Here is a 19,929-nt window from a genome sequence, read left to right on the forward strand (position 1 = left end):
GTAAAATGGCTGGGTGTACCAGACCAAATGTGGTGTCTGTACAGTGTCCTCACGACTGAGACACAGAGTCCTGCACTCAAATCATTTTAGTTCTGAGTCTTTAAAGTTCTGCCCACTTTGGCTTTTGGGCGGCAACGGCAGCGATGACGATGGTGACGTCCTGAACTATGCTAAGGCTGAGTCACTCCGAAATCTTAACTCTGAAGAGGTGGGTGTGGTTTTTCTAGGGGAGAATGTGGCGAGTCAGAGGTGAAGTGACTGGTCCGAGCTAGGAGCTCATCACCAGCGGCTCTTAACTCGGAAGACCAGCCCCTACCTCACGCTCAGGAGGAACGGGCGAGGCCGGCAGCGGGCGCTGAGGGCGGCGTGCTGGGGCGCACGGGCGACCGCAGCTGGCCTCAGTGAGCCTCGCCGGCGCACTCCCTCAGGGCCACAGGACGCGGCCATCCTCAGGACAGCCTGGGAGGGAAGGCAAGTCCATGGAGGGGCCAGGGCTGACTTCCCTGGTTTTATGAACTGGGTTCTGATAAGACTTCATTTCTGAAAAAGCCTTCTTTGCTTAAAAGTATAAAAATAACACTGGTTCCTTCTAGCTCTCCTCTTCTGTGGAGCATATCTTAGGTCTAATGTTTTTTTTTTGTTTTTTGTTTTTTGTTTTTTTTACTATTTTTGTAAGATTTGGCATTTATTTTGTATCAGTCATAAAATTATAGGGAAAGAAACCTAGCCTGGGAGCTTATATCTGAATTCTTATTTTTGCGAACTACTTGCCCTAATAACCTAATAACCTAATTAGGTTAATAACCTAATTAATAACCTAACTGATAAATCTTTGGCTGGACTTTATAAGCTCTAACCTTTGTAATGTAAATTTAAGAAAACCCAATTATTTTCATAAGGATCTGCATTTTAAAGTTTTATCAAAAATTCCTTATGGTTTAAAAAAAAAAAGATGGGCCCACCTATATGTTGAAGACCAGAGATGATTACTATTTTTTAGTTTGGCTTGCTTACCCCACATTATCCTCTGTCTGTAACGACATAACAATTTGTTCAAAATGTCGTGTATCTCCTGGTATCTGTAGGCAGCCTCCTCATCAAGGCGTGTGCAGGGACAGCTGCACATGGCTGCGGGCCAGCCGCCGGCTCTGTGCCTTGACTGACCCGGCGCTCCGCGGTGCGGCCTGAGGGTGCCCGCGTGGTCCCGGGCCTCGCCCTGCACATTTCCACCACTGCTTTCAACGGAGCTTTGAACTACATGTCTACTTGTACTAATTTTCTACAAGACACATTTTAAATGCTACTGTCATTGTTAATTTCTCAAAAGCAAAGGAAGCTGGGTTAGCATTGATTATTCGCTACGCTGATTATCAAACTATCATTTAATACTAAAAGAACAGCACTGTTATTTTATTAAACAAAGACACTAATAGAGACAGAATGCCTTCACACTTTGTTATTGGGCTTCTAAACGTGTCGCAGGAGCGGCATTATTTCCCCTTCCCCAAAAACTCATTTCAAGTTTTGACTAGCGCTCCTCCCGGGTCCCTGGAGGCACCTTTTCATTACACGTGTTCACCTGCATTTTGCACGTGGGGCCAGCTCCCATTTCAGCGTGTCTCTGTCACTAAGGCCATCACATTCTTCACAGTCGTATTTTCATCAAAATCTGGCTGAGAAATTTTAGCTCAGAGACTGCACTGCATGCATGACTCTGACTAAAGGCTTTCTTACTAAACTCGAATTCACTCCTGCGCATGGGGTGATGAGACGTGGGTTAAGCACTCCCCAAGCCCAGACAGAATCACTGCCGTGTACTGTGTCTGTCATTGGCAAATAATTAACACTGCTCGAACACTTCAGCTGAAATGTTAATGGCCTAAGAATCATCAACCCCTCCGTGAAAACAACAAAATGGTTCTCTTTTTCTCTCTTACTAACATTAACTCAAATAAAATTAAAGTTAAAAAAAAAACTACTGCCCACCCAAATGCATGTTTTAAGTTAAAAATTACAGATAAGCTTATGATGCAAAATCTCTATCACTGGCTAGTCACTAGGCCACATTTTAGCATAGTTCTGAAGTGGACAAATTGTCATGGGAAAACAATCTGTACATAAAACAACAGAAGTTAAATATAAACTATCTTATTAAATTCCGTTTTGCCTGACAAGTGCAGACTTTAAGGCTCACCACAAACAGTTCTTATTCATTATACACATGACTTCTTTAAGTATTTATTTATTTATTTATTTATTTATTTATTTATTGTACTGGGGGTGGAACCCAGGGGCTTTTCTACCTGTGGGCTATACTCCCAGACCTATTTTATATTTTATTTGGAAACAGGGTCTCACTAAGTTGCTGAGAGCCTCACTAAGTAGCTGAGGCTGGCTTAGAACCTGCGCGATCCTCCTGTCTCAGCCTCCCAAGCTGAGATTACAAGCATGCGCCACCACGCCCGGCTTTAAGTTTTTATTTTTTAAAGAAACCTACCTTATGGGTTTTGGAGGGAAAAGGGCTTAAGTCACTTCTTTAATGTTCAGCATGAGTCTCTGGGAATGTAGTATAGACTAAAGAAAAGTAATCTGCCCGAATGCCCTTCACTGGGACTCCACCCACAGGACACTCAGGTTAAGAGTAAGCTACTAAGATGCCCTGGTGGTCCATACCCATAGCTCACACCTCTCTGTGGTCTCCATGGTAACTGTGGAGATTTTAAAAACTATCCTACAAGTGTAGTGTGTAGTACCAACTATGAACCTCAGGAAAACAGTGAAGATGAAAACACGGTGCTCACACTAAGCAGCGGGTACCAAGTGATGCTCCTGGCAGCTGCTAGAGAAGCCTCCTCCATCCTGGAGGGCAAAGCCCCTCCCGTGTCGTTGAAAAAGGGGAAAGCAGGAGGAAACGGGGCGGGGGGTAAAGCTGCACGCGGCTTTGAGTTAATTCTGAGCTACGATTATTAGTAGGCGCTGCTCTGCGCCAGCTGCCCATCACACAACGCAGTTAGTGAGCTGCCGTCAGGGCGACCGAGAAGGTGTTACTCTGCAGAAGCCACACGTGCCAGCGCGCCGCACCACAAGGCTGCTGTTACCCTGGAGGCTGTGGGTGAAGGAAGCCCCTCGGCTGCATCCTCCTTGATAACTTCCTGAGAGCACCGAACAGGAGCGTGCGGGCAAAGGCAGAGGGTGAGTCACTGTGGTGGACAAACACGATGCCTAGACAGTCACGTCCTGGCACGGAACGCCTACGTCACTAGGTCTCCCTTCGCGACAGTTGAAAATTTATTAAGACTTTATTACCAGGGAGTCTGGTTCTGATTGTTGCTTACACTAAGTTTTATCATTGGAAACCCCCCGTATGTTAGGCACATATGTATTTCGTTTGTGTTAATTCAGTAGTGCATTGGAATGATTCCCCTTCATCTGTTTCATTAGTGCCGTTAGAGTAAAATGTTATCTTGTTCACTGTACCGTCTATTTTTTACACCATGGTGGTGATACATATATGTACAGACACCATATATGTATGTCTTTTAAAAAGATTTTCACAGATGTAAAGTTTTAGTTTTAAAAGTTTTGGTAACAAACACTATTTTATAGGTTGGAAATTTCTAGCTGTAAAAACACTCAACATTTAATAACTGAGACTACTAGTTATTTTCCTCCCATAGATATTTACCAGAAATGAAAACAAAATACATTTAAGGTTAGTAATAATAGCTTATGCTTCTTAAAGTTATTTATTAAGTAAGTTATAACTTTTTACTTTGGAAAGGAAATAGCCCAATTTCTAATGCTCTCTATGTTTATTATGATATTAATATTTAGTTACCCTTTTATATACTTACTAGGCCAATGTTCTGATCTCTGGGCATGCTTGATTTTACTGATGAGCGTGGGATGAGATGTTGGGAACCGCCAGGGTAATACCGTGGCGTGTAAAGGTATGGGGCAAAGAATGGCTATGGAGAGACATGTAACAAAAACAGGGGTGAACGATGAGAAATCAAAGTGCAACACGATTCCCCATGAGACCAACCGATCCAACGCAGGTGCACTCTAATGCAAGTGACAGGACAAAGCAACAAACGCCTCCCTCAGACTCTACAGCTATCAAATGCAAACTGAGACACATTACATACATTTTTATGTTACTCATTTAATATAAGCTTTTTTTAAAAAAAAAGAAAGCAACTAAAGTTTTGCATCTCACAGTCTGACACAAATGTTTCACTTCACACTTAACAAGTTTATAGGCTTGCCCTGTGTCAGGCTCTAAGTAACTTCAATATATTAGCACAACTTTTTTTTTTTTAAAGTAGAGTGGAATCTTATTAGAATACTATTTCTTATTTAGAAAAAGGAAGAGGAAGAAGAGGAACAGGAAGAGGAGGAGACAATGATACTTAACCTCAACCAGAAAAGTCTGGGTCATGTGATATACCGGCCTGGACTCCAGGACGGCATCACTGCGAGTGCCGGGGCTCGGCGCCATCACTGACACCCTGGCAGGCGCTACGCCCGACCTAGGCAACTGCACTAAAGAACAGGTGGAGAAGCCACTGTGCAGCGGGCTTGTAACTGTAGCATCTGCTTGGAAGAGCTTCATAGACCAGATGATACAGGCTGAACATCAAAACACAGCTCCATCACACCAAGGTACGCCTTCTGTACTCCTGATGGCTTAAGAAAACTATTCTGCTTATCTTTAAAATCCTCAAATAACGACAAGAAACCTCTAGACCTAAAAACAAGGGGAAACTTTTAATCTTTTAAAAATAATAATACTATTAAAGTATTATCGCATTGTTGTTATTCTTGAAATTAGGAAGTGTAAGATTGTAGCCTAGTCTGGTAACTAATTTTTTTTGAAGTAAACTTCTTGGTATCAAATGCTCAACTTATATCAATTGAGCCATTTTGTATAAAATTACAACAGATTTTAAGACTGGTAAATAATCTGCATTTCACACTGCCTACTACATAGTTTTTTTTTTTTCTTTCTTTCTTTTTTGTGGTCCTGGAGATTGAAGCAGGGACGTTCTACCTCTGAGCTACACCCCCAGCCCTATTTTTTATTCCTTTTATTTTGAAACAGTGTCTCTCTCAATAAGTTGTGGAGGCCTCACTAAGTAGCTGAGGCTGGCCTGGAACCGAGATTCTCCTGCCTCAGCCTCCCAGGTACTGGGATGACAAGCGTGCCCACCACGCCTGGCTTACTTTACTTAAACATGTGGTTGGCTCCTATGAACACTACCCCTTATATTTTCTTGAACTTACCTAAATAGGAAGACAAGAAAATTAAGAAACTGCAATGGATCTCAAAGTACAGGTCCAGAAAGCACAATACTAGAGTTCATGCTCCATTTTCTGGTAGGAAATATTTACTAGTGTTTACAGTCATTAAAGTGAGAACTAAATTTGATAGGATGTAAACACCATTGCTAACTGTACTCTCATCTTTTCATTTAGAAAATAATATATTCACATTAAGTAAATAATTATACATGACTGAAAATAATGAAACTCTAAACATGAGCTACCATGGCATTAACTGGAAATAACACCCGAGTCTTACAAGAAGTATAATTTAAATATTATCAAATATTTAAAAGATATAGCATATTAAGTACAGGTATAATGAGCTACTGTAGGAATTTATTTGTAAGTTCCAGTATAAATTATCATACAAGATATACCAAAGGATAAGAATGTCGCTTCTGAGCTCGTGTATACTTTCTTATAATAAAAAAAAGAAAAGCATCCTTGATATTCAAACTCTTGAGATTTTTAACATGCTAAAATACAAAATTCTTTGGATTGTAAAATTCAAATATTTTACATTTAAACTCTAAAATCTTTCCACCTTAAAGGCAAAGTCGTTTCATAACAGTAAGAGAATCCCCAAGAGGAGAGCCTCTGCGATTCCCGGGATATCCCTCGGGAGCACAGACGGCGGCGTCCTTACCCTGTTGTAGAAGGGATGCTGAGGGCCCGTCATGCCGCTGTAATAGCTGCTGTGCGGCTGCGGCGACACCACCCCTCCTGCGAACGGCCCGTTGAAGGACGTGGACGAGGAGCAGACGGACGGCGGCTGGCTGTACCCCGACGGCGGCCGCGGCGGGGCCTCGTGCAGCGGGAGCGGGGGGTACGCGAGCCCGCCTATATTCATCTGCTCTCTGGCGGCGCGCACGTCTGAAAGATTCCATCACACCCCAGAAGGCAGGGGACGGTAAGACACGAGTAAACACTTCAGCCACAGTTCCCGCTTTATACTAGGCACAAACAGGGTTGTTTTTTTTTTTTATAACTCTTGTAGAGATTTAAACTGGATTAAGGAAGAAGATAGGAAATTTTGAATAGTCCACAGCCCTTTGGTTAAAAAAAAAAAGGCACAACTCTTGTGTGTAAATTTCACCACCTGAAAAGTTATCACCATCAGGATTCTTCTCTTCAGTTACCAGGATTATTAATTTTTCTCTGACTTTTTAAAAAGTTTGTCTGTGCTATGTTCCCAGTCCTTATGATTTATAAAGTATTAGCAACAATAGTAACCCAGATTCATCACTGGTGATGTTAGCTAAGCTTGTAGACTCGCAAATGATGAAATTCAACCACCTCTGAACAACACGTTCCTTAGCCACAAAACACGCCTTTGACATCAGCCTTGTACCAGACAGCAAAGGAATGCAGGCGCTTCTTAACGGCCACCTAGTAACTGTAGGTATCTAGGGGTATGACGCGCTGCTCTGATTCGGTGCAGTGAGCAAAGCAGGAACAGAGGCGGATCTACCACCTCAGGCGCTTGCCATCTCTCTGGTGAGACCGTTTAAAATCCCTCTTCCGGGTGTTTCTAAGTGCAGCCACACTGTTGTTAACTTCAGGCACCCTGCTCCTGTGTAATGAACGTCGGGACTTGTTCTTTCAGTCTAATTGCAACCTTACACCCCAGCCCCCCCCTCACCCCTCTCCCCCGTCCCGGGCTCTGGTGAGCACTGTTTTACTCTCCACCTCTCTGGGAGAGCAGCCTTTTCAGATTCCACATGCCTGAGGTCATACAGTGCTGGGCTTTCTGTGCCTGGCTTATTTCATTTCATATAATGTTTTAAGACGATCTCTTCATAATTCCTGGAAAATTCAAGGATGGGTCAGCAGAGCGGGGTCATACAAAAGATAGTGTTCCGATAGAGATCTGGTGTGTGTGTGCGTGCAAACTCAGTGGTACCTCAAAGACTTCATTTATTCCAAAACCTGAATGTCACTATCCTCAAGTTCCAGTCTACGAATTTCAGTTGAAAACTTAAAAGCAATATGAAAATGTTTTTACTCTGCTGGAGAGAGAGAACCTATCAGGAGCAGAAGACCGATGTCAGAAAACTACAAGAAACTGACATCTGAAAGCCATGTGTTCAAAAGAAGAGCCCAAAGTTCCAAAGTAACGATTTGATGGGAAAGAGGCGATACAAAGTGAATTCAACATATAACGTTTCTTAGCATCCCCTAAAGAGCATCAAGGTTTCTGGTCCTTAACCTGATCAATTCTTTGTGTAGTGCTTTGGCTCAAATGTCTTGGTTTTTCATGATGCAAAAGAAACATATAGCTAAGCTAGAAACAGGAGAATTTTTGAGAACTTTAGAGAATAAAAAGTAAAAGTACTAATAACACCCACCTGCAATAATCTCCCGTAGTTTGGGGTCTAGGTTCACAGTGCATGGCAGAAAGGTTTTTACATCTCGAGCCACAAGAACTGGGGTCCTTGAGGACAAAAACACCTCGAAATTCCTTATATCTCCATCAATTTCAAGCAGTGGCTCCACATCTTTGGTTGTTGGAATATTCTTTGATATTCTTCATATAAGAAACATATGAAAAAGGTTATGAGGATCGCTATTAGAAAGCTAAATTCTGTGTACCTTAAAATTGGTTACTTACACAAATAACACATGACAAATCTTGCTTCCATTAAAAAAAATTTTTTAAAGAAACACAAAAAGGTGGTATAGTTAGAAATTTCCTAATGTAACGAGGAATGAGGGCGAAACTATGCTACCTTTAATCAAAGGCCAGACTCAGGCTGGGGAAGGGGAGGAAATAACATTCACGCCAGATGTGCCTAACACTGTCCCTGCGACAATCGAATGAGCGATCACCACTGTATAAACAAGGACGGCAGCCTCAGACACATGAAACAGTCCTCCCAGGCCCGCAGCTGGGAGGGAGGCTCTGACTAGTTCCAAAACTCATGACTCTTAAATAGATTATCACTGGTTCCTCTCTTTGCAGAAGAAAATGAAGACCTTTGAAATAAATTACACAAATTGGAAAAATGTTAACGCAGGTTTCTCTTTTTTAAAAGTTTTATTTTCTATTATAAAAGTAATATGTGCATATTACATAAGTGTATGTATATATATATATATATATATATATATACACACACACACACATATCAGCCGCGCTGGCGTAAGAGACCCTGTTTCAAAAATATAAAATAGGTCTGGGAGTGTAGCCCGGAGGTAGAAGGGCTTCCAGGAACCCCAGTACCACCAAAAAAAAAAAAAAAAAAAACCAAAAACCAAAAAAAACACAGACTTTAACTAAGCAAGTACAATACCTACAAACATCACGTATCAGTCTCTGATTATGTGGAATTTCTTACATAGTTGAGTCAAACAATAAACAAACACAGAGATTCTTAAATGTAAAAATAAATACTACTTATTCACTATAAATATTAGGCACTACAATACCCAGTAAGCCTACATCAAACTGTGGTTTCTGTAGGTAAAAAGTGTTAAAATGCTGATAATTCCATTGCTTGGCACAACTATCGGAGAACACATCGTAGAAAGACCAAGAGATAAACAGCAGGAGAGAGAAGCTAAAAGACAAGGAGGTAGCCTGGCATGGCAAGCATGCACCTATGATTCCTGTACTTGGGGGGCTGAGGTGGGAGGATTGCAGGTTTGAGGCCAGTCTCAGCAATTTAGACTCTCAGCAATTTATTTTCATTTTTATTTTTATTTTTATTTTTATTTTTTGTGGGTCTGGGGACAGAACCCAGGGGTATTTGACCTCTGAGCTATACCTCCTGCCCTATTTTTTATTCTTTATTTTGAAATAGGGCTTCACTAAGTTGCAGAGGGCCTCACTGAGTAGCTGAGGCTGTCCACGAACTGCAATCCACAGGTCTCAGCCTCCCGAATGCTGGGATGACAAGTGTGCAGCACCATGCCTGGCTAGGACCCTATTTCAAAATAAAAAATAAAATAGGGCTGGGGTGCACGTGTAGCTCAGAGGTAGAAGGTCCTGGGTTCAATCCACAGCGCCACAAATGAAGCAAGCCCAGGAGGTAGATGAGAAAACTAGCTGGCCCGAAGGTGCGCTAAGGACTGAGCAAAGGGCTCCAGCCCTGCGGTGGGATGTGGCTCCCCATAGGCAGGAGCGGGACGCCGATACACAGGACTACGTGGGTACATCTCGCGGTAACGTGTGGCACAAAAGCACCCGCCCAACCAAGAGCGCAGGGCTGTTTGTTTTCATTTATGTAAAGCAGAACACGGAAAGCCATCTACAGGGAGCAGAGGGGCGCTCCCTGCGACGTGGGTGCCGGGGAAGGCGTCCGAGCACCCGGAGGGGGCTCCTGGAAGCCATGGAGACTCGACCTGCCCGCCTGGGAGGGGAGTCTGCAGATACGAACACCAAGCTTCTGAAAGCCTACGACCTGAACAGGCAGTTTAGCACGTCCGTGTACCTCAAAAGGCTGTTTTAAAGCAAAACACCTCCCGGCTAAGCAAGAACGTCGACTGTTCCGCCGTACGGAGTGAGTAGGGTTTCAGAGGGGCGGTAAGCTTTCCACGCCCTTCACACGTGAGATGGGAATCATACTCTCTTATTTATCTGGGACCAATACTTTACTGCTTAGACCCAGCAGTTGCCTAGTGACCAAATACTAAGAATCATCTAGGGGGAAATCCAGGGAGCAAATCAGCAAACAAGAAAAGACGGTAAGAGAGTGCGGACAGCAATTTTGTCTTAATGAACTTTCAAGAAGTCCTTTCACAGACTCACACGCACGTGCATGAAACAGGAACGGTCTCTCAACTGGGATTACTTTTAACAGAGCAGAATGGCATCCGAACTGTTAAACACACTTAAAACGAAACGGGAGGCCTGGAGAACGATCGCCCAAGCATCGTTTGCAAAAACGGCCAAAATACCCGAATGTAAACAGTTAAAAAGGTGGTTCGTCTATTTCGGGAGTTTAGCGCACACAAAAGGAGAGGGCCTAGGGAGATCTGGAGAAAACACGCAGCTGACAAGTCACAAGAAGCAAACTAACCGGTGCGATGCCGGCCCTGCTCACGCCTGGACGGCAGCGGCTTCTGCGGGGAGGGCCGCGCTGCTGCTCACCAGCCCGCGTCGGCTGCTGCTCCAGATGGAAGCCTCTCCGCTAACCTTTGGAGCGCAACACATTAAACTCTCCTCTAAAAGAGATATTTATGTAAATGATAATCTTTTGGCGGTGGGCCATCAAAATCATATGGGCCTTTATTTTTCAGATATTTTTTTCCAAAGGTTAGCATTTACAAAATTTAAGTAACTTCACTCTTCAATTAAGAGTGAATTGAAATTTCCAGTATTATGAATCATGTGCACTCAGGTTGCCAGCAGTTAAATGGCCCACAGAAAGCATTTTAAAGCCCACTCAGTGAGCCTCCGGTAAGTTGAAACGCGATGTCTTTCTCTGCCGCCAATCGAGCAGCACTTGGCAATGCCAACGTCGGCGTAAGCTCAAGCATTTTGATTATAAGCGACCGTGGTTTAGAGAGAGTCCACGTTACATCCTTGGCAGAAATTATATAAGCTATTCATATCACTTCCATCCAAGATGAGAATTTAAAATTACGTGGAAAAAGTTTCTATCTTAAATTAAAACATAAGCAGATTCTTGGAGCGTAATTTATCAAGGCATCATTTAATCACAATTTCCTGAAGGTACCTGTCTAATAATGTCATTATTTAATAGGAACTTAAAATTTCAGATAATTTTTTTTCTTTTGATTTTCTCTTTGACAGTGGTAGGGATTGAACCCAGAGCCTCGGGCAAATGCTTTAAAAGAACTAAGCCCCAACCAGACCCAATTCTCTTTAATAATCCTTTAATGCCTTAGAATCTTATTACCTTAAAACACATTTAAGCTGGGTGTGGTCATGTGGGCTTATAATCCCAGTACTTGGGAGGCTAAGACAGGAGGATCACAGATTCGAGGACAATCTCAGCAAGTAGTGAGACTCTCTTCCACCCAGTAAGACCCTGTTTCCAAATAAAAATAAAATAGGGCTGAGGTAGCTCAGAGGTAGAAGGCCTCTGGGTTCCATCCCCAGAGCCCAAAATAAATAAATAAAAGTTAACTTCTGGTAGACTCTCAATGCTTTCCACCACTGATGCCCTTTTACTAAACACTTCTGTGCACAGAACATGGCAGACACTGGGAGACAGCCGGGAGAGAGAGAGAAAAGAGCCGCTGGAGAGCCAGAGACGATGAGAAGGTGGCATGCAGTGGTACGCCCGAGCAATCTCTGGAAAGACGGCCACAGCCTAGACACCCCAGGAGCTAACTACTCCCCCTCTGCCTTCACCCGGGGCATTTCTACCCAGCCAGTGGACTCAGCAGGACCCCCGCCTGGGGCTGGTCTCCCCTGACCACAGCTCCTGCGCCTCTATTACAAGTCCCGGGCACACACATTTTCTTGTGTATTATAACACAACTGGACTGGACACTCAGTATGGAGTTGTCTGAACGCACATCTCCCTCTCCGGGCTGCCAGTCCCATCGAGGCTGGGGACGAGTTCTGCTCGTTCACCTGTGTATCTCCAATGCCTAGCACAGACGGTCCCAGCCCTGTTGATCAAGGAATACTTGCAGCAAAGTAAATCACACACACAGATGTGTTCCTCCTACAGAACGCTATTATTTTAGAATAAAATAATTTTCACCTTGTCTTTTCTGATACGGATAAAGCCTTGTGCTTGAGAAAGAGTAGACTGAGAGCCGGATAAAGCCTTGTGCTTGAGAAAGAGTAGACTGAGAGCCGGGCATAGTGGGCACGCTTGGAATCCCAGCATTCGGGAGGCTGAGACCGGAGGATTGCGGTTCGTGGACAGCCTCAGCTACTTAGTGAGGCCGTGTTTCAAAATAAAGAATAAAAAACAGGGCACCAGCTATAGCTCGGAGGTCGAATGCCCCTGGGTTCCAGCCCCAGACCCACACACACAAAAAAAAAGAGTAGATTGATTCATTTTGAATTAATTTTTTATACCAAACTCCTCCTCTTCCTCCTCCTCCTTCTGCTCCTCCTCCTCCTCTTTCTGCTCCTCCTCCTCCTCCTCTTCTTCTTTTCTCCTTATCCTTCTTTTTGGATGGAACCCTGGGGCATTTTACCTCCAAGCTACAACCCCAGCCCAATTTTTTATTCTATATTGTGAAACATGGCCTCACTAAGTAGCTGAGGCTGGCCACGAACCCGCGATCCTCTGTCTTAGCCTCCCAAGTACTGGGATTACAAGCGTGCGCCACCACGCCCGGCCCCAACTGCATTCTTCTCTGCATGTGGAAGCCTTGCCGTCCCGGCACCATCGCTATCTGTTGAAGTCTGCTGAAGACTGTTCTCCCCCACTAAATGGACTGGCAGTCTCATCAAGCCACACTGGCTGCGGATGTTTGGGTTTATTTCTAGAGACCTCATTCTAGCTGACCCGTCTGTCTCGTGCGAGTGCCATACTGATTTTTTTTTTTTTTTTTTTTTTTGGTGGTACTGGGGTTCCTGGAAGCCCTTCTACCTCCGGGCTACACTCCCTGACCTACTTTTTACATTTTTATTTGGAAACAGGGTCTCTTAAGCCAGCACAGCTGGCCTGGAACCTGCTTGATCCTCCTGTCTCCGCCTCCCAAGCGAGGGGATTACAAGTGTGCGCCACCACACCCAGCTAAGTACTTTACATTTGGATGCTAATATAACTTAATTAATTGCTAATATAACTTGCAGATTATCTACTGCAGGTGTAGAGGAATGCAGCTGGTTTTTGTGCGCTGATCTGTACCCTGCAGATATTGCTGAATTCACTAGTAGCATGTGGGCTATCTGGGCCTTTCTACAGACAGCATCATGTCATTTGTGAGTTTTATGACTTCCTTTCTAATTTGGATCTTTTAATTTATCTTTCTTGTCTAACTGCTCTGGGTAAAACTGCAGTATAGAGCTGCCTAGCAGCGAGGAAGAAAAGGGGCATCTTAGCTCCACCTGCTATAACAAAATACCACAGACTAGGTGACTTGAGCAGCACCTTAACTTCTCACAGCAAATGAGATCAGGAGGCCAGATGGTCTGATGGGCATTTTTTTTTTTAAATAAATGTTCTTTATCACATTTAGTAAGTCCCTTTCCATTGCTAATTTCCCGAGTGATTTTTTTGAGGGAGGGGTACTGGGGATTGAACTCAGGAGCATATTCTACCTCCGAGCCACACCCCTAGTCCTATTTATTATTCTTAATTTTGAGCAGGATCTTATTAAATTGTAAAGGGCCTCACTAAGTAGCTGAGGCTGGCCATAAACCTGTGATCGTCCTGTCTCAGCCTCCCAAGTACTGGGATTACAAGTGTGCCCACCAGGCCTGGCTCCCGAGTGGTTTTTTTGTTTTGCTTTGTTTTGTTTTACTAAGAAAGATTATTGTATATTGTCAAATGCCGCTCTACATCAATTGAATATTCTCTTGCCATAAGTTTGATCTCATCTTCATGTCTATAACCAAAGCTTTTAAGTAACGCAGCTGGACATACAGTGGTTAGCTAAGCAAATCAAGACCGCCTTAGCCACGCCATGTTTCTAGTCTGCTCAGTGGAGTTTCATCTTTTAATTTCTTAAGGGGAAAATGAGCAAGATATTTCTTAGGGTTTGCACAAATAACCTGCAACCACTAACTCAAAAACAGAAGGTTTCCCCCGAGAAGAGTGCATTTGTTAATAGAACTACCTGAATAAGAATCCCATACGAACAGAACATATTTATGTGCCTTAACACAAGAAAGCAAGGACTGCGTTACCTTACAGAGAACAGATACCGGTTGATCTGCCTGCCCTAAACCAGACACTGTCACGTTATGTCAGCGTAGGCCACCATGCGGCCTTAGCGTCAGGTGATGTCAAGTGCACCTGTCTCCAAGGCGGCGCGTGGTAACAGTCATCTCAGAGGAACAGTGACTGAACTGTCTGCTCTGTGCTGTCTCCACGCGCCCTTGCTGATGCTCCCGCCCTTGCTGGTGCTCCCGCCCTTGCTGGTGCTCCCGCCCTTGCTGGTGCTCGCGCCCTTGCTGGTGCTCCCGCCCTTGCTGGTGCTCCCGCCCTTGCTGGTGCTCCCGCCCTTGCTGGTGCTCCCGCCCTTGCTGGTGCTCAGGCCCTTGGCTCCCGGGGCTGGGAATCTTTGCCATCTTCTGTTCTTCTCAGAGAGCCGCAGCGGGTTCCTGGCCGGCTTCTCTGTAAATTCCCCTAAGATGGTTTCAAAGCTCCTCTTCCTCCGATACAGCAACTATCTCTGATTTGGAAGTACCAATTTGGTCTCAGTCACAGGGTGGCCCTGTTCTCCTAAATCCCAGACTTGGAACTTAAGACCTGTAAACATTACTCTCACCACGCAGGGAGGTTAATGGGAAAGCTCAGCCAGGCCTCTGGCACGCGCCCCACGAGGCTGCTGGCGCACTGGCCCGGTTCATGCTCACGGTGTCAAATGTCCTGGGGAAGGTACACCTGGGTCCTTCTGCTTATATAAGCTCTAATAGGAAAATATATTCATTTAAAAGTTATAAAGAAGCCGGGTGTGGTGGTACAAGCCTGCAATCCCCGCACTTGGGAGGCTGAGACAGGAGGATCGCACAGGTTCGAAGCCAGCCTCGGCTACTAAATGAGGCTCTCAGCAACTTTGTGAGACCCTGTTTCCAAATAACATAGAAAATAGGTCTGGGTGTATAGCCCAGAGGCAGAAAGTCTCTGGGTTCCACCCCAGTACCACAAAAAAAAAAAAAAAAAGTTATAAAGAAGCCAGGTATGGTGGCACACACTTGTAATCTTAGTACTTGGGAGGCTGAGACAAGAGGATTACAGACTTAAGCACAGCCTCAGCAATGTAGTAGCGAGACCCTGTTTCAAAAAAGGGCTGGGGGTACAGCTCAAAGGTAGAACAGCCCAGTACCACAAAGAACAAAACAAAAAAAGTTATAGGGTTCAGAGAGAAATCTAATTTCTGGAGGAAATCCCAATACTTGGGGGAGGCTGAGATGGGAGGATTGCAGGTCTGAGGTCAGTCTCAGGAACTTAGGGAGGCTCTGATTCACAGTAAAAAAAAAATAAACAGGGCTGGGGTATAGCACAGAAGTAGAATGTCCCTGGGTTCGATCCGTAGCACATAAATACATAAGCACAACTGTAAGAGACTATTGGTGAGCTGGGCGTGGTGGCGCAAGCTTATAATCCCAATACTTGGGAGGCTGAGACAGGAGGATCACAGGTTTGCAGCCAGCCTCGGCTCCTTAGTGAGGCCCTCTGCAACTTAGTGAGACCCTGTTTCAAATAAAGAATAAAAAACAGGGTAGGGGGTATAGCTCGGTCGAATGCCCCTGGATTCCATCCCCAGACCCGCAAAAAAAAAAAAAAAAAAAAGATGAGACTTTAATAAATACAGAACACAACTTCTACAATGGTAGCATTGAGTATTTTTAAGTATAAATTTATAATAAGAACATTTTTATATAGGATATTGAACCCAGGGATATTCTATCTCTGAGCTATACCCCAGCCCTATTTTACTTTATTTCTTTTTTTTTTTTTCATTTTTGAAGGGGTCTAAGTTGCTGAGGTTGACCTCGAACCTGCAATCTTCCTGTCTCAGCTTCTTAAGTACTGGGATATAGGCATACACCACCACAGCACACCCAGCTTAGGAGGATAATTAAAAAAAAATCTTTTTCATATTCACCCTTTATCCAAAAGTCAACTTAAAAGAATTTTAGGAAACAGCTGGGAGCTTAACTGTTGTAGGACATTTGCCTAGTGTGCTCAAGGCCCTGGGGAAGGGGTTTCTACTGGGGGTAGGAGTGGAAAACACACCACATGCAATGAATTTGAGTAGAAAAAGGCACTAGCCAACATAAACACAAGGTCCTATGATTAGATAAGCATCATTCGCCCACGGCTCTGCTGCTCAGCACTGGTGGAAGTCCTGCACATCAAGCCAGCAAGCAAGAAGTGAAAATCCAACCTTGCTTTAAATTCCCTTCTATTTCTCATATGGAAAGAAAAAAAAATTACATTTTATTTCATGGCCAAACATTTCTAGTGAAATACTCCCATCTTGTGGACTTCTTGGATACTGCTAACAGAGGCCACTTGTACGGTACGGTTTTACAATTAGCACCTCACATCAGCTTAGCATTTTAATTAGCCGGTATTTTCTTGTACATTACTTTTGGTTTTTCTTGTATTTTGAAAAGGCTTAAAATATTGCTGACCTGAAATTGTAAAATCACAAAGCTTCATTAAAAAGATTAACTTAATAAAAAAAGAATTACCTGACCTCTAAATGTATATTTAATTTTGGTTAATCTGAATACTACAATAATAAGATTTGTTTAAAAATAGATAAAATACAAAAAATATTCTGTATCACGAAATACACTGTAATTATCCTATAATGTGAATTGTGGACTTTTTTTTTTTTACATAAGCATCCATCTCTTACATATTAAAATCTATTTTAGAAAAATTGAGCCGGGCATGGTGGCGCACGCTTGTAATCCCCGCGCTTGGGAGGCGGAGACAGGAGAATCGCACACGTTCAAAGCCAGCCTCACTGGCTTAAGAGACCCTGTTTTCAAATAAAAATATAAAAATTAGGTGTCTAGGAGTGTATCCTGGGGGTAGAAGGGTTTCCAGGAACCCAGTACCACACACACACAAAATATATTTACTTTGCTAGCTGGGCGTGGTGGCGCACGCTTGTAATCCCACAGCATTAGGGAGGCTGACACCAGAGGCTCCCGGACAGCCTCAGCTACTTAGTGAGGCCCTCCATAACTTAGTGAGACCCTGTTCAAAAAATAAAGAATAAAAATAGGACAGGGTCTGTAACTCGGAGGTCAAATTCCTCTGGGTTCCATCCCCAGACCCGCAAAAAAAAAAAAAAAAAAAAAAAAAAATTGACTTTGCTATTTGTGTCTAAAAAGCCTTAGTTAATATACTTGAGCTTTTCATGTTGGAGTTAGAAACACACAACTCTGAAACATTTCAGATTCTTTTGTAAGCCAGGTGTGGTGGCGCATGCTGGTAACCCCAGTGCTTGGGAGCCCGAGATGGGAGAATCGAGGGTTAGCAGCCAGCCTCAGCAATCTAATGAAGTCATCTACAACTTAGTGAGACTCTGTTTCCAAATAAAATAATTAAATAGGTCTAGGGGTATGGCTCAGAGGTAGAATGCCCTTGGGTTCCATCACCAGTACCACCACCAAAAAATAATAATAATTAATTAATTAACTTGTTGTTCTACATTAGCATAAAATACTGAAAATGGAATTATGAGTTTAAATGCTTAAAATTTTAAAATCACTGTATTCTATGAAAAGCAAAAAAAAAAATTCTTTTGAAAAAGGTATTTAGAGCTGGGCATGTTGGTGCACACTTGTAATCCCCGCTCTTGGAAGACAGAGACAGGAGGATCGCACAGGTTCGAAGCCAGCCTCAGCTACTTAGTGAGGCTCTCAGCAGCTTAGTGAGACCCTGTTTCCAAATAAAGTATAAAATAGGTCTGGAGTATAGCCTGGAGGTAGAAAAGCCCCTGGGTTCCACCCTCAGTACCACCACCAAAAAGAAAAAGTATCTAGAAAAAAATTCAATTATACCTACCTAATGTACATAAAAGTCATTCAAAGGTTTAAAACAGGTGCACCAGTTATTAAAGCACTAAATATCACAAATGATTTAAGTTTTCCATACAAAAACTACTGCAGTTACAAAACAAAATTAGAACTGAATAAAGCACTTATTTGGAGTTTTCTACAAGTTGGTAAGGAGCTTACATTTTTGTTTGTTTGTTTATTGGTGGTATTGGGGTTCCTGGAAACCCTTTTACCTCCGGGTTACACTCCCAGACACCTATTTTTTATATTTTTTACTTGGAAACAGGGTCTCTTACGCCAGCGAGGCTGGCTTCGAACCTGTGCGATCCTCCTGTCTCCGCCCCAAGCACGGGGATTACAAGCGTGCGCCACCACGCCCGGCAGAAGCTTACATTTTTAAAAGAGAAGACAAATTCAATGCTCTAGAAAAATTTCTATCTGACGTAATAGTCCCACTGATACATAAAAAGTGTTCTAAATATTCATGGGCATACCAATGAAAAATTGAATAAAACATATCTGGAAATAAAAGAGTCAGTTCCATATTTCTACTATTTCAGGCCCACGGTCTGTGCAGCTACAGCGCACGGGTACCTGGCCCGGGGAGCTCGGGAGATGTGGCTGGAGAGCTCGCCTCCCACCCCGCTCCCCGCTGATGAGCTTGGGCACGAGATCAGCCGTTAAAGGCTCTCCCCGGCAGGGGACACACTGAGGACTCGGGTAACACGTCATCCAGGACCGAGCAGATTGTGCCCAGCCCGCGGAGCTGGAGCTCACGCTTGTCATCCCAGTGCCTGGGAGGCTGAGAGAGGAGGATCACATGTTCGAGGCCAACCTCAGTAACTTAGCATGATTCTCAGCAACTGAGTAAGGTCCTGAGGTCCTGCTTCATAATGAGGTGCTGGGGCTGCAGCTCAGCGGTAGAATGCCCCGGGTTCAAACTCTGGGAACAAACAAACAAAAACAAAAAAAAAAAAAAAAAAAAAGGAATGTGCCCAGCACCAAATAAACTTTTTAAAAAAATATTTATAAAAATAAAAATATATAAATTTATAAGTATGTATAGCTTATAACCATTTATAAATATAAAGTATTTGTTTAATGAATAGACACAATATGTTGGGTGTAACAAAAACAGGAGTCGCCTCGCTCGGTCTTGAGAACCGTGCAACAGCCTGCGCAGAAGCTGAGCAGGAAAGGACCTGAGAGCCCAGCATGTGAAGCGGAGCTGCCGGCCTCGGCCCCGTACGAGGTTCCGCACAGGCGAGGCCTCGGGGACAGTGTGCAGCCACAGAGGCACAGCGGAGAGCCGTGCCGCCTGACGGGAGGCAGAGCCATGGGAGCTGGGCGCACGCGTCATCACCCCCCAGCTCCGAGGTGTGGACTGCAGCCCCACTGTGCACCTGCCAGGGACCCGCAGCCCACCCACTCGGGGCCCGGGAGCGGGGTCTGGCCGCGGGCTCCTTTCAAGTCAAAGGAGGCGTCTCGTGGCCACCTTCCCACACGGGCCTCCCCAGCCCAATCGTCGTCCTCACGTGCGTTTGCTCTTTCAGAAACGCCCAGCACTCTTCGCTCTATCCCACGGGCTCTTGTGGAAGTGAGGAATTCAGCGATACGTATGGGAAATACAGTTAGTGGAGTTGACGGTCTTAGGAGATTGAATCCGGGTTAGTTCTATCTCAAGCTACACCCCCGCTCTTTTTATTTTTTTCTTTTAAAATAGGACCTCACTAAAGTGCTGATGCTAGCTTCAAATCCACAATTCTCAAGTACTGGGATGATCGGCGCGTACCTCCATGTCCTGCAAGAGTAACGTAAATATAGGAAAGTATCTACGGAAAATGCTCCGAAGGAACAGACCAGCACAAAACGAACACAGCTAGTAAAACGCGGGGGACCTGGCTCCAACAGGCTTCTGAAGACGGGCGTTAGGCAGCGCCCCAAAGAACGAGCCGGGGTCGAAGGGCGGTGGGCTA

The 19,929-nt window shown here is 44.1% G+C and overlaps 1 protein-coding gene across 14 annotated transcripts in view; it reads right to left on the minus strand.

The window, feature by feature from the left end:
• The window catches only part of KIDINS220 (kinase D interacting substrate 220), a gene marked incomplete at both ends in the record, with an annotated part of 94,316 nt that overhangs the window by 20,575 nt on the left and 53,812 nt on the right, over positions 1-19,929 (minus strand). For 4 of the 14 annotated variants that reach the window (XM_080712006.1, XM_080712005.1, XM_080712004.1 and 1 more), the window contains 4 exons: positions 3,099-3,152; positions 3,855-3,968; positions 5,975-6,201; positions 7,677-7,855. In XM_080712006.1, coding sequence (XP_080568132.1) covers positions 3,099-3,152; positions 3,855-3,968; positions 5,975-6,201; positions 7,677-7,855 — 574 coding nt within the window. Of the gene's footprint in view, positions 1-3,062; positions 3,153-3,854; positions 3,969-5,974; positions 6,202-7,676; positions 7,856-19,929 lie in introns of all 14 variants that reach the window. The other 10 variants (XM_080711999.1, XM_080712009.1, XM_080712008.1 and 7 more) reach the window with 4 other exon arrangements.

Source organism: Muscardinus avellanarius, assembly GCF_963383645.1.
Source record: "Muscardinus avellanarius genome assembly, chromosome: 15".
NCBI classification, from domain to species: Eukaryota; Metazoa; Chordata; class Mammalia; order Rodentia; family Gliridae; genus Muscardinus; species Muscardinus avellanarius.